The following is a 13,469-nucleotide window of genomic DNA, read 5'->3' on the forward strand; positions in this document are numbered from 1 at the left end:
GAGTCTAATGATTTTTTCCAGCCTAAATGGCTCTATGATTCTAATTTAATATTTTAGCTTCACATCTTCTTTTTAATGTATCTTTATTTTGTTTTGGACTGTCACAGAGGTTATGCTAATCCAAACACAGCACAGCAGTCATCAGAGAAATCTATGCTGGGATGAGGCTGCTCTCTGAGGCACTGGTGGAGGAACTGCAGCACAGCATTGTGCTCTGAAGCATTTGCTATCACTTAACTAAATGTCAGCTCTCTGGATACAAACCTCTCAGTGAGAGGAAAGAGAAAACACATGAAGAAAAGCTTCCATCTGCAAATTGAGAGACCCCCCCCTTACTGTCCAAATTAGCTACTAAGATTTTAAATTAGGAATCATAAAATTTAGGCTCCTAAACATAAATTAAGGCAACCCTGGAACTCTGGTGGCAAAACATTCCTATTGACCCACCTGCAGCTGAATGCCTAAAAGCCTGAATCATCACCAGCGCTGTCGAGGGACCTCATATTACCTCAGCAAATGTACTTTATCAGTGATCATTGTGCAAGCTTAGTACTAATTTGCAATTCCCAGCAGATGCAGAGACTTGTCATCATTTTTGTTTGGTAGAGGCAAAAATTTTCCACAGAAAAAGGCAAACAAACAACTTTCTTAATGTTCTTATTAGCATACTCTTCTACAGCCTTTGGTGCCTGGAACAGATGCTTGGGAAGGGCGGTGCAGCTGTAGTACTTAGAAAAATATACTGGACAAGAAAGAAATTCCCAAAGAAGCCCTATAATCTCCTTAATTCCATCTCTCCCCAACTCTGGCTCCACTCTGCTGGAGGCTGTGTGAGGTTATGTGTTATACCCTGATGAGTACAGCTCCTGCAAAACCTCAGCGCCGTTATTGTGCTGCTGTTGACAATTGACAGATACATGCACAAGCTACACAGTTCTGATCCGTGAGGGTGCTTAGTTACCCAGCATACCTAACCCCAAAACACAGGGCCAAATAAAAGAAGAATGGGGATGCCTGAGATGCTGTGGTGAGCTGGCTGTCTCTACACACTCATCTTTTCCACTACAACACTGTGTGCCCAGTCCCTTTCCCCACTGTGCATGGAGCCCTTCCTTTGCTGGCTCTCCTGGCCAGCATCAATTTTTAGACTTATGGAAGTGTCAGAAGAGTGAGGACAATGCTGAAGCAGCAGAAAAGACAGAACAAAAGGCTGCTTGCACAGAGGAGGAGGATGATTTGGGTGGTGGGATGCAATATTTGTGGGAGTGTGTATATGTAGTTTTCTTCTTATTTATGGTGGACAAGAGAAGAGTTTTTGACAGAGGAAATTTCATCTGCCAAGGGCTGCATGTGAACCCTTCTGTGCTGTTGGGCAAAAACTGTTACTTCCCCAGAATGCTTTTATCTTCATAGACTCTCACTGAACAGGCATGAGAGTACCCCAAGCTATCCTACACATACTGTACATAAATTCTAATTTAAATCATAGTAATGATTCAAAATAACTTTTAAGACAACACTGAAACCCTACCTATTGTGCCATGACAGATCAGTGCAGACATTTTAAGAGCTGTCAGTCAGAGATGAAAGGGTGAGCGTTTGAACATGTTATACCAAGGAACAGCATCCTCCTTTGATACAGCTCAGCACTTACAAGCTTGCAACATTTACTGCAGAGTAACTAACCTTGAGTCACAGAGCCTTTATCAGATTCTTAAATCTTTCTTTTTTGTGTTAAAAGCCTCTCCCCAGAACCCCATGGTGGCTGAACCCCAGAAGCCAGGTGGCTGCCTGCTATCAGGTGGGTGCAGCCCAGAGTGGTAGAGGGACACAGATCTGCACTGCCTGAGCCATGCAGTGGGCAGTACCCATTGCCCTGCAGACATCCCAGGGGGAGCTGCAGCTGTCCTGAGCTCCACAACTTCTTGTGGCACTGCAATAGAGGCACAAAAATCCTGACATGCTGCACACAGGTATCCCTCAATCAGGCCTCTGCTTTTCTACACTCTTAGCAAACACCTTAACTAATACATCTGCGTCCTGAATACCAGTCAAATATTTCACACACATCTATTTCTCTGTACAGCTTTGGTATACAGAAGGTATATGATCTGGAAGAAAAGATTACTTCTAGAATTAATTTTTAAGGTGCCACCAGCATCCTGCTAGCTAATTTTTCCTAAGTTACAAATAGAAACTGCCCATTTAACTCAACAAAGAGTCTTCAATTTGTCCACAGGCTCCTTCTGGCACAGAACCCATACTTCAGGCAGATGACAGTGAGACTGTCATGCACAGTATGATGTAAGACTGCTCAGCCAGCAATTTTTTGAGTGTGTGATTTTTTGGAGCACACTGTGAAGCAAATGCATTGTCAGTGCTTACAAGAAGCTTCAAGAAATGGATATACCATTAATATTTAAAGTCAGTTCAGAAGTACCACATTTCTTGTCAGGCACATGACTGTAGCCTCAGTGCTGCTTTGGTCCTTTTTATCCCTTACTTGAACAGCTCATGAATGGCAGATTGACTGGAAACCCAAAATCGCCAGGTACTGATGCCTCATTAACGCATGGCTCCAGAACTCTTCACAAGAAATTACCCTTGAAAAACAACCTGTTCCCTATGCTTCATGAGGCTGCTAACATCACATCTGATAAAAAATAGCTAGCATTAGTGCAGGTTTTACCCCTTGGCTTTGCATGGTTAATAGCCATGACACTCTGTAAAGTAAATACTTATTAGCCTCCATTTTAACAACAAGAAATGGCGTGGCTCAGTGTCATCAGTAACTCAGCAGCACAGAGTCCTTTTCAGTTTGGGGAGTTTCTTGTTTATATCCCCAGTGCTGTTCTAGCAGGAACTAGAAGAGCTGTCACCAACCAGAGCATCCCTATTTATATAATGCCATAAAAACAATGTTGCTGAGGGGACCAAGTGGGGCACAGTCTGAGGGTCTGGCTTGTTTAGCACACATCAAGCAATGGCTGGGGCTCTGGGTTTGCTTTTTTTACAGGGTACAGCATGATCTTTAAAAACTATTATACAACAGCAAAAACCCCATGCTGCTGCTCTCTTCTTGCAACAGGCCTTCTTAGAAAGCCCTTGCCTGACCCCATTCCCAGGAAGGATGGTTTTGTGTGTCAGACAAGTTTCCTGCAGTTGGACATTAATATAACCTGCAGTGAGCTGTTCTATGTGCAAAAGGTGCTGGGAGAGAAAATGAGAGATTTCATGAGATCTGAGGAATAAGAACAGTGTTTAAATCCAATTCTCCTTGGTACACTTGCATATAACAGTCACTTGACACTTGTATCTTCTTTTAAAATACTAATAGCCTTCCTCTGGATAGTTGTTCATGATCAGCAAGTAAAAAGCATTAGGAAAGAAAAACAGTATTTCTGTTGGTTTTTTAAAGAGTGGCTCTCTGCTATGTGGCAACTGCAAATGGCATGAGGGAGTTCTGTGTTTGTTGTCTCTACAGTCTCCAGAGAACATATATTTTGTTTACAAGGCAAACCATTTATAAATGCCAAATCCTGCAAATTCTAGCTGGAACGAGACCAGGAAATAGCTCCACTGCAGAGTTTACCATGGGCTGGTTCTGCCCGAGACTGTCCATTCTGCAGGAGCACCCTCTGCTCATATCCACATAACCATGCCTGTACAAGGTCCTGCACTTGGCACCGCGTACCCCATGCTGCACCCTGGATGTTCCCAGCACTATTTTAAGAACTGTTTTGTTGTGTGTTTTTAGCAGGTCTGTTTGTAATTCCTGATCTCCCAAATGTTCTTAGTCCATTAATTTAGTGAGTTAAGGCATTTCTGGCTCCACGTGCTCCTCACTCCCATTTACTCCAGCCTGTGTCAGAGTACACATCAGTCCAGTGGGATGAGCCACCCCTTTTTTAGACAGAATTATTACTGCAGCAGGGCTCAGTTTGAGTACATGCACCAGTATGGACAGCACCTTGTGATCCTGGGCAGATAGAACATCAGCTTAGAATTCCTGTCACACAGAGCTGGCTTTCACACAGCTCTGAGAGAATGTCTCCTCACCTTCCCACCACAGGACAGTGACACAGAGGTTGGAAGCTGGTGTTACCAAGCCAGTTTGTCACTGTCACATCAGTTCTCAGTGGTAAAGGCATCTAAGGGGAGCAGCATTGTGGCTCATTGATGATAAGGCAACATTACCTAGACATTGCTGAAATAGTTGCCAGCATGGAGAGAAATACTTCCAACTGCCCAGGTCCTCTAAACTGTGACAATCACCCTTCTCTTTTGGGGCGAAACTTCCTGCCTTCTGCTTTGACTGGAGCACCTTCTATTATTAGCATGTAATATGCTAATATTACAGAAAGTGAAAGAAGTTGGTTTGCTAATTAGCTACAGAATTGAGTGTATGTTCAACCACCCAACAACAAGATGCTGCTGCCAACCACTCCTGGTGGTATTCACACAGCAGTGCTTTTCTCCTCCTCCATACCCTTGGCCAGGACAACAGGTCCTGGCAGGAGCCCAAGGAATCAACCTTGGTAACCCATGGAGATCACAGAATCAATTAGGTGGGAAAAACCCCATGAGATCATCGATTTCAACCTATGACCTGGCACCATCATGTGAACCAGTGAGTGGTGAGTGCCACATCCAGTCTTTCCATAAACACCTCCAGACAGTGACTCCACCACCTCCCTGGGCAGTCCATTCCGATGTCTAACCATCCATTCTGTGAAGAAATTTGTCCTAATGTCCAACCCGACCTTCCCCTGGCACAGCTTTACGACTGTGTTTTCTTGCCCTGTTCCTGACTGCTGGGGAGAAGAGGCTGACCCTCACCTGGCTACAACAACCTCCTCATGCACAGCTTAGGACAAGTGCACTGCTGCTCCCTTCCTCACAACCCTGGCTTTACCCTCATGCCTGCTCAGGTTTGGAGGCAAATCAGCCTGGCTGTAGCCTACAGGGAGAGAGTTGCTTAGGCTGGGGCAGCCTTGAGGCCATGACCATTGCTTGACAGATTTCAAGAAGTATTTGGACACTGTCCAAATACATTGTGTATACAGTATACACATTGGGTATACAGGTATACAGTGTGGTTTCTGGAGCTGTCCTGGGCAGGGCTGAGAGATGTGGACTTGATGGGTCCCTTCAAACTTAGGAGATTCTATGATTCTCCTGGACTGCCACTCATGGCCAAGATGGGAGGCTCTCCTTGGGTGTGATCTGGCGAATCACCCGGGTGGGCTCTTGCCCCTCAGCTCATGTCCATGTGCATTCCCTCGTGTGCCCGTCCCCACTGCTGTGCGTGCCTGTGGCAGTGCCAAGAGGATGGTGCCACACTCTTCACTGGTGCCCAGAGACAGGACAATAAGCAATGGCCATAAACTAAAGCACAAGGAATTCCACCTCAGCATGGGTAAGAACTTCATTACGTGAGGGTGGCAGAGCAATTGAACAGGCTACCCAGGGAGGGCGTGGAGTCCCCCTCTCTGGAGAAATTAAAAATGCGCCTGAACGCGTTCCTGTCACCTGCTCCAGGTGACCCTGCCTTGGGCCTGGGTGATCCACAGAGGTCCCTTCCAACCCAAACAATTCTGGGATTCTGCGTGCCGCGGCGGTCCGGGCTGGGGTGGGGGCAGCCCCCCTCCCTCTATCCCAGCTTCCCTTCCTCCCTCCCTCCTTTCCTCCCTCGCTCCCTCCCCTCCCCTCCCCTCCCCTCCCTGGGCGGACCGGAGGCGGCTGCGGGAGCCGCTCCGTCCCCGCTCCGCCGGCGCTCTGTGGTTTAAGATGGCGGCGGGGGCTGCGGGGGCGAGCCCGTGAGCCCCAGCCCGGAGCTCCGCGGGAGCCGCCGGGACCGGCCGCGGGAGGACCGGGACGCGCCTGCCGGGCCGGGAGCGGCGGGAGCGGCGGGATGTGAGCGCGGCCCGCCATGGGGCAGCAGGTGGGCCGCGTCGGGGAGCCGGGCGCGGGGCTCCAGCCGCCGCCGCAGCAGCAGCAGCAGCCGCGGGGACTGCGGGGGAGCAGCGCGGCCAGGCCGGCGGGCCGCCGGCGGGAGGCTGCCGGGCGCTCCGCAGAGGGAGGATTCAATGTCTTCACCCAGCACGGTGAGCGGCCGGGGCGAGGGGGAAAGGGGCGCGATCGGCCTTCCTCCCCTCCCTCTTTTGTTGTGGTGGGTTTACTGGGGGAGGGGAGAGGCAGGCGGGGGGAGCGGGGCAGCCACGTCCCGGGGGGATGCTCGCCCCGGCCGCCACGTCCCGGGGGATGCTCGCCTTCGGAGGAGCTTTTCCCCCACCACCCGCTGGAGTTGGGGATCGGGACTGCCCGCCAGCCGCAGCGGGAGCGAGGTGGCACCGCCGGGGATCGGGACTTGCGGGGTTCGGTCGCTGTCACCGCGGCGGTTCCGAGATCTGGTTTTGTTTACAAAGGTAAAGGTAACATGTGCCTTGTCCGGCTGTTTGCCGAGGCGTTTGTGACTTGCCGTTCTTGATCTGTGAGACTATAGCTCCTGGCAGAGCAAACAATTTCGATTTGACTGCGGTATTATAGCTGCCATCTGATTCTCGGTTGAAGTTTTTGCCTGTCCACTTCTACTCTTATTGCTGTAAACCGAGACCGGAAATGTTTCATGTATACGCTTCTGTAACCTCTCTTAGAAGGACCCTCACAACTTCAAATCCCCCTTTGTAACCATGTTTCTTTTTTTTTATATATATACTATTTGTGCATTATGTTAAGATGTTGCCAAGTTTTGAAGGGTAAGGTCAACTGAAACCTGTCTGCCTTGACCAGCATGTTGAGAGTTGATGTGTGGACGCATCTCAAATCCTAAAGACCTGAATCAGCTCTGGAGAGCTTGGCTGTCTTGGCTTTAAGTGGAAAGAGAGTTGTCAGTGTTTATAAAGCAAGGCTGCTTCTGACAATACACATTTTCTTTTGCTCAATAGAATGAGCTCAGGCAAAAAGATTAAGGAACGTGCAACCAGCAGTCTAAAAGTAAATATCATCTTCTGTGACTGCTGACATGTAAGTATCTATCAAAACAAGAGCACAGCACTAAATCTGGTTCTTAAAAATCTCAGTGTTATCACAGCTTTTGAGTTCAGGGAGCAGTATCAGCTTTAAAACCAAAACAGAACATGCTTGCTGAGTGCCCGACCCACAGTTAAACCAAGAGTTGTTATTTTATTGCAACTTCACGTTTTACTTTTTGTATTTTTGTACCTTACAAGGCACTTTGGCTAAAACATTCCTATCATACGCTGCACACTCACAGTGTTAAGGACATCTCAAAGGTTATGCACATAACCCACTTCTTTCAGTGGGGTGTGTCTAAGTCTTTAGTAGCAGTGCAAGAATGCTGTGTACACTCCTGCTAATGTCAAACTGTCTTTTCATGCTTTGGTACCAAGATGACTCTTTGGTTCCTGCTTTTACAAGGACAGAAAGGATGTTTGTGGGAAGGGCAGTACAGCATGTGGGGATGTGTAGTGACTTCCCAATAACACAGCTGACACTGACTCAAGCGCTTCTTTTCATTATTGCTGCATGTTTTGGTAGTAATTTACTTTAGCATCCTGAACAAATCCTTCTAGCTCCTCCCTACACCCTACTAAATTTCAAAGGTAGAGGGTAGGGAGAATTATTTACATGTAGTGGCAGGGAAATGGAGAGGAAAAGCTTTCTGAAGCATGCCTGCACACCAAAAAGACAAATTATGTGCCCTGCCAGCCCTTCTACTCTGTCTTCCATAGAACAAGAAACAAGAATGAGTCTGGAAAGCCAACCCACTGAATAAAACTGTTCAGTGCCACATAAAAAGAACATTGCTCTGGGATAAGAGTGATGGTGTCTTTCAGAATAATTTCTCTACTATTTATATTGCTTAGGTTATCTGCTTCAGTGGTAAGGTAATGGATGTAGCTTTACTTAGGGTCTTTACTTAGGATTGTTTCTTTTATTCTCTCTGCATATTGTAAAGGAAGGTGTGTCTTAAAAATGAGATATGGCTTTTTATTCTGTTAGATTATGTAAAAGGGGTGGGACTTTTTGGCAACCCAGGTTTTGAGAGTTTCAGAGCAGGCTTCAAACTCCTCTTCCATCTTGGTGAATGCCTCAGCTATGTTAAATTGTTCCCTGATTCCATTCACGTTTTACTAGGAATGAGTTAACAAGTCAGTATTAATAATTTGTAGCAAATGCTAGTAAAAGCTGGGTGCCTTTTTAAATACTTGTCTTGCGCAAAAACTAAAGTGTATGTAGTGTTCCTGAATCTGGAGTTCACTTCCTTTGTCAGAGAAACTGTTTCCTGTGATCCTGACTCTCCTTGTCCAAGGGAATTTTTTACCATCCACTTGTATTCTTATTTTTCATTTAATGACCTTGCTCTCCTGTTTTATTTAGCCAGCAGTAAGCCAGGTTTTCTTTAAGTGAGTCATATGCTTCTGCTGCTGAGATGCTCTGGTTGCTGGGTTGCTGGTGGTATTACTTGATCCAGATGCCTCTTTTCTAGTAATTTCTTTGTGAACTCCACCTTCCATCCTGTTTCTGGGACAGGTTTTCGCAATGTATGAAAAGTAATGGCAAAAGCACAGGATTGTGGGTTAGCACTCTTGGACTAATGGCTAAACCAGCCAGTCACAGGATGGGGCTGGATTATCTCCCTTCCTTGGCCTTCCTTGATGCAGTCATGGATGTGAAGAAGACAACCTGTTGCAGGTATAAATCCCTACCTTGTGTTGGCAGCTTTCCTACCACATTGTGCCAGCAGCAAACCTTGCTGAGTAGTCCTGCCAAGGTTCATTTTGAGGGGTTTGTCTGGATTGTTTATTGAAAGGTGTGGAAATAATATTTTCAGCCTCAGACCCATTTTGCTACAGGATCTTGAAGAGCAGTTTCAGTCAAATTGATGAACTGTAAAACTCTTTCCACTAAGCCACTGGAAATCTGAGACAAACATTTTCACCCAGCTAACTTGAACCATAGATGTCCTTGAAAATCAAGAGATTGAGTAGAGCCAGTTTGTCCCATGATTATTTGCTGGGTTACATTTTGTGTGGCAGAACCTGGCACTGCAGAAACTCCTACTTCAGGATGTACTTTTGAAACAAACAAAAAATTTGAAGTTGTTTTCTGTTTTATGGAAAGAACAAGGGGATCTGTATTGTGGCACCCTACTATTCCATGATGAGAACAGACACCTAGACTGCTGAGGGGTTTTCTGTGTATTTTTCAATACTGTGGTATTGAGTTCTGTGTGTGACATTGAGCAGAAAAGTCCTAAGCAGACTGATATACTCATGTGATTCCATTTGTTATGGAGTGGAGTTCTCCAGGATGCAAGAAGATAATAATGGAATTTGCAGTTTTCTTCAATTAGCCCTTCTAACCACCCCCTTGTGAGCATTCCTGGCATGTTGTCAGTGACTTAAAAAAGCAGGCTATGGATCTTGAGCATGTTGGTTGCTGTTAGTGTAGTAAAAGGGGCGACTGTAAACACAAGGGTTGTTCAAACATTGGTGCGCTCCATCGGGATTCACGAGTACCACAGGGACAGCTCGAGAGGGAAGAGCAGCAGTGAACAGTAGTGACAATCAAATTCTTACAGATCAGTGCAACCAGAAAAGACAAGAAGTACTTGGTGCCATTGCAAGGTGAGCTTTCCCTTCCAGAGAAGGAACAGGGGAGAGAAGAGGGAAGTTGTTTATCTCCTTATCCTTTCAGAAATTTGTTTGAGGAAGGGGCACAAGCAACAGCAGCCAACAACTTCCAAGCTGCACGGACTCTACTCAGTTCCTCGTGTGACCTTTGAACAGTGACACTCATAATTTTCTTTCAGAAGAGGACTGATAACAGCCTACTGTACCAAGATACTCTTTGGAATGGTGTTAGCATGCTTTTCATCTCCAAAAAGACTTGCTGAGTGTTGTAGAGCACATACTGCAGGAAAATCAGATTATTTAAATCCTGGCTGGGAAGCCTTTGCAATACCTGTTTGCAGTACTGCTCCAGTTGCCTTGGTGATATATTTTGGGGTAGTGGAAGGCTCTGCCACACTTGAGCTTTTGATCCAGCAGGCGCAGGACATTTGTTCCCTGTTTTGTTTCCTAGAGGAGGAGTTTAGCAACCTTTTACTATGTGCATCAAGGTCAGGCTAGATAAGCCTATACTTTTAAAAATAAAATTATCATTAAAGCTCCCCTAAGGCAGTCAGAGTGCTATGACACATGATAAAAACATTCTAAAATAGGAAGAAGCATAAATAACACTGTCCCTTTGAAATTCAGTGAAACTGAAGGGCTGGATGCAGGAAAATGGAAAGAAGGAGAGAAAATAGGGTCAGTTTAACAACTGCACTTTGTGGGCTGCCTAAAATGTTCTTTATTTTTCATCTCAGTGAAATGCAGCAAGCTCAGGCCAGAGCTACTTGCCCACAGACTTTCCTGTCAGTAAATGCCCTGTGCAGATGGAATATAATCACTGTATTCAGTGCCTGGCTTTTTGTACTGTAAATCAGAAATCTTGTGGGACCACAATGTATAAATAACTCTTAACTAATTATTTGGGGAATAAAGGATAGTTCAGCTGAGTGTCTAGAGGAACTTCCCTTGTAGAACAGGAATTTATAGACGTCTTCTCTATTGCATCCTTCTCCATGATATTTAAATTATTCCTGCAGATCCACTGCATTAAATATTGATTTTTATACCTTGTGTTAAGCTGGGATTTTTGCATAATGAATTTTGAAATGAGAGGAGACTAGCAACTCGATGGAAGGAACAATATAATACTGACTACTGATCTAATTCTTTTCTCATAGACAGGGAACACAGTCTGAAGAAGTAAGGCTGAAATGAAGTTACTTCAAAAGGTTTTACTCAGAACCAACTTAAAAATCAAGTTTCAAAGCCCAGACATATCTCCAAGTTCTCTGTTCTCCCCATGTAGCAGATGGTGTGGTACAAGTTGTTCTAGCAATATTTCACAAACTTGCTATTGCTTGCAAGCGCAATGTTTTGCAAAAAAAAAAAAATTGTGGGATTTTTTTTTTTGGAATTAAGGACATGGCCAAGTGAACAAATTGGTGGGAAAAAGAACATGGACACAGAAGCAAAATGTTACAAGTGGCTTAAACCATCCTTTTTTCATCTGGTGGGATCAGCAGCTCACGTAGTTAGGGTGGGGAGAGTCGGACTATCCCCTGGAGATGCTCTAACAGGGTTGGCTTTAGGAATATTTTATGGCTGGTACTGATTACAGATTCTGGGACAGTAAGCCTGAAATCATGTTTTCTGTGGTGTTCAGGAGTGACCTGCTCTGCGACCCACTTCAGCATATATCATGTTTGTTTGTTCCTAAGGCAGGCCAGTCCTTGCTGAAGTCAAACTGTACTTTGTAGATCTTTGTTTTATAGCTAAAGCCAGACGATCGTTAGCATGATTTATTCTAGCTCATTTCTCTTAGTTGTCACAACTTAATGTTTCCAGGATACTTACTATCCATAAACTGCCTTCCAAGTACTGCTGACAGCTGACTAATTTACAGTCATAAGAAACTATCAAAATCCAACTAATACAAACCAAGAAACAGCAGTTTGTGCTTACTCCAGTACAGATGCATGTGGAAGGTGTTAAAAGTAATACAGTTGGGTTTTGTGTGGTGACTTGCAGAGCTCATTTTCACCTGGTTGTATTTCAGAAAGCCAGGGATGTATGGATGACCACAGACCAAAGCCTCATGTACATCCTGTTTCCAACCTGATCTCCCAAATCCCCGAATTTAATTACAAGTGACACAAGGCTTGCAGTGCAAATGGTCCCAGGGCTGGCTTTGCAGGTGAATCTGCAACCTAAGCATAGAGTTTCCTTCTTAACAGGCTTCAGAACAGTTTTTACTGGTAAAGAAGTACTTCTCATAGTTGGTTGTGCCACTAGCAGCCTATTTCCCTCCACAGATCAGGAAAGAAAAGCTTGTGCTGAGGGGTAACAGCATTGACTTGCTGGGTCTGAGGTCTCGGTTTTCTCACCGTTACTGCATCATCCTTCACGTTTCTCTGGCTTTGTGGTTATGAAATACTTTATTTTCAAGGCTGATCTTGGTATTACCCATAGAGATTATTCTCTCTGGAATAAGTGACACTTACAAAACCATTGAGGCTTCCTGTTGGTAATGCTGCAAACCACAACAACAAAGCTCAGTTATATTACCCATATCTGCTTAGGAAGTTGCTTGTGCTTTGTGGGCTCTCTATAGAGACATGTGCATCTCCCAATACAGTTGCTTGTGTGTAGCTAGGTGTGAATTAACTTTTTAATAGGTGGCTTTCAGTACCACCTAATTCAGCAGAGGAATTTAAAAAAAAAAACAACAAAACAGCCCTAAAATAACTTTGCTTTTTCTGAGGAGGAGACAAAGATGTACAGAAATACTTCACTAAAAATTAAATTATATTTATTTCAATCTTCTGGTGCTCTTTAGAGGTCAGTTAAACATACTTTTTTACATATTTTTCAAGAAATTCCCCTCCTCCTCTTCTATACTTTCTAGCCAAACATTGTCCTTAGAATCTTAATATTACTAAGATGCTTCAGTTAAAAAATAACTACATGTAGTAATAAATGGGGAGCTTCACTTAGATTAATTTGAAAGTTTTCTTTGACAATAGTGATGCAAGAATTTGGATTACAATTATGTAAGAAAAGTAGCTCTTAAATAAAGGAACATTCGTTTGTTCTATAGGACAGCATGCATCGTCCTTTAATTTATAATGCTACTGGGTTGGATTTTGGTCTCTTTTTTGGTTTGTTTGGTGTTTTCTTGGTTTTATTATTTACTATTGGAGTGAAATAGAAGCTATATATATAAAAGCTTATATATATGTATATAAGCTATATATGGCAAAGGCATAAGAAGCATCTGCTGCTTTTGGGTCAAATTAGCAATTGAATTATGGAATAAGAGGATGAGAACATTCTGGATTTGTGACCCTGTGCACCTCCATGTCCATTTCTCCTTTATTTCTCAAATGATAATCCCAACAACGAAGCATCAAGTATGTCTTGGCTATTCTTATTTGTTGTCATCTCAGCTAAGATCAGCACCGTGGCTAATTTTGGAACAGGTTTGCTTCTGGTTGAAAGAAATTGTGTGAATATTGGCTAAATTATATGAATATTATACATTTTGGAGCATGTAGTATAGATCATGAAGTGTTCCTGTTTTTCAGATTATGTTTTCAGTTAGATTCATATTTTTTCAAAAAGTTAGTTGCAGAGAGTAGTGTGCCTCAGTAAATACACCAAAACCTACAGGAATTGGAAAGTGAAGACATTTCCCTGTCACAAATCTTTGTACACTCCAACATGGCCTGAGGTAGGAGCTTGTTTAAATATTGTCATATCCAAGTAGATTGGTATTACCTCCTACCTTAACCCTAAATATCAGAGATCTAAAAGGTGTTTACAGAGCAC

General features: G+C 44.2%; 1 protein-coding gene across 2 annotated transcripts in view; it reads left to right on the plus strand.

Annotated features, from left to right (window-relative positions):
- The first annotated feature begins 5,932 nt into the window (after positions 1–5,932).
- Positions 5,933–13,469, plus strand: part of ABL2 (ABL proto-oncogene 2, non-receptor tyrosine kinase) — a 45,852-nt gene continuing 38,315 nt past the window's right edge. For both annotated transcript variants that reach the window (XM_088060753.1, XM_088060755.1), the window contains exon 1: positions 5,933–6,107. In XM_088060753.1, the coding sequence (XP_087916879.1) occupies positions 5,933–6,107 (175 nt within the window). The remainder of the gene's footprint in view (positions 6,108–13,469) is intronic.

The sequence above is a fragment of the Pseudopodoces humilis genome, chromosome 10 (genome assembly GCF_049639895.1).
Source record: "Pseudopodoces humilis isolate 2021_Gansu_Grassland_sample_001 chromosome 10, ASM4963989v1, whole genome shotgun sequence".
NCBI classification, from domain to species: domain Eukaryota; kingdom Metazoa; phylum Chordata; class Aves; order Passeriformes; family Paridae; genus Pseudopodoces; species Pseudopodoces humilis.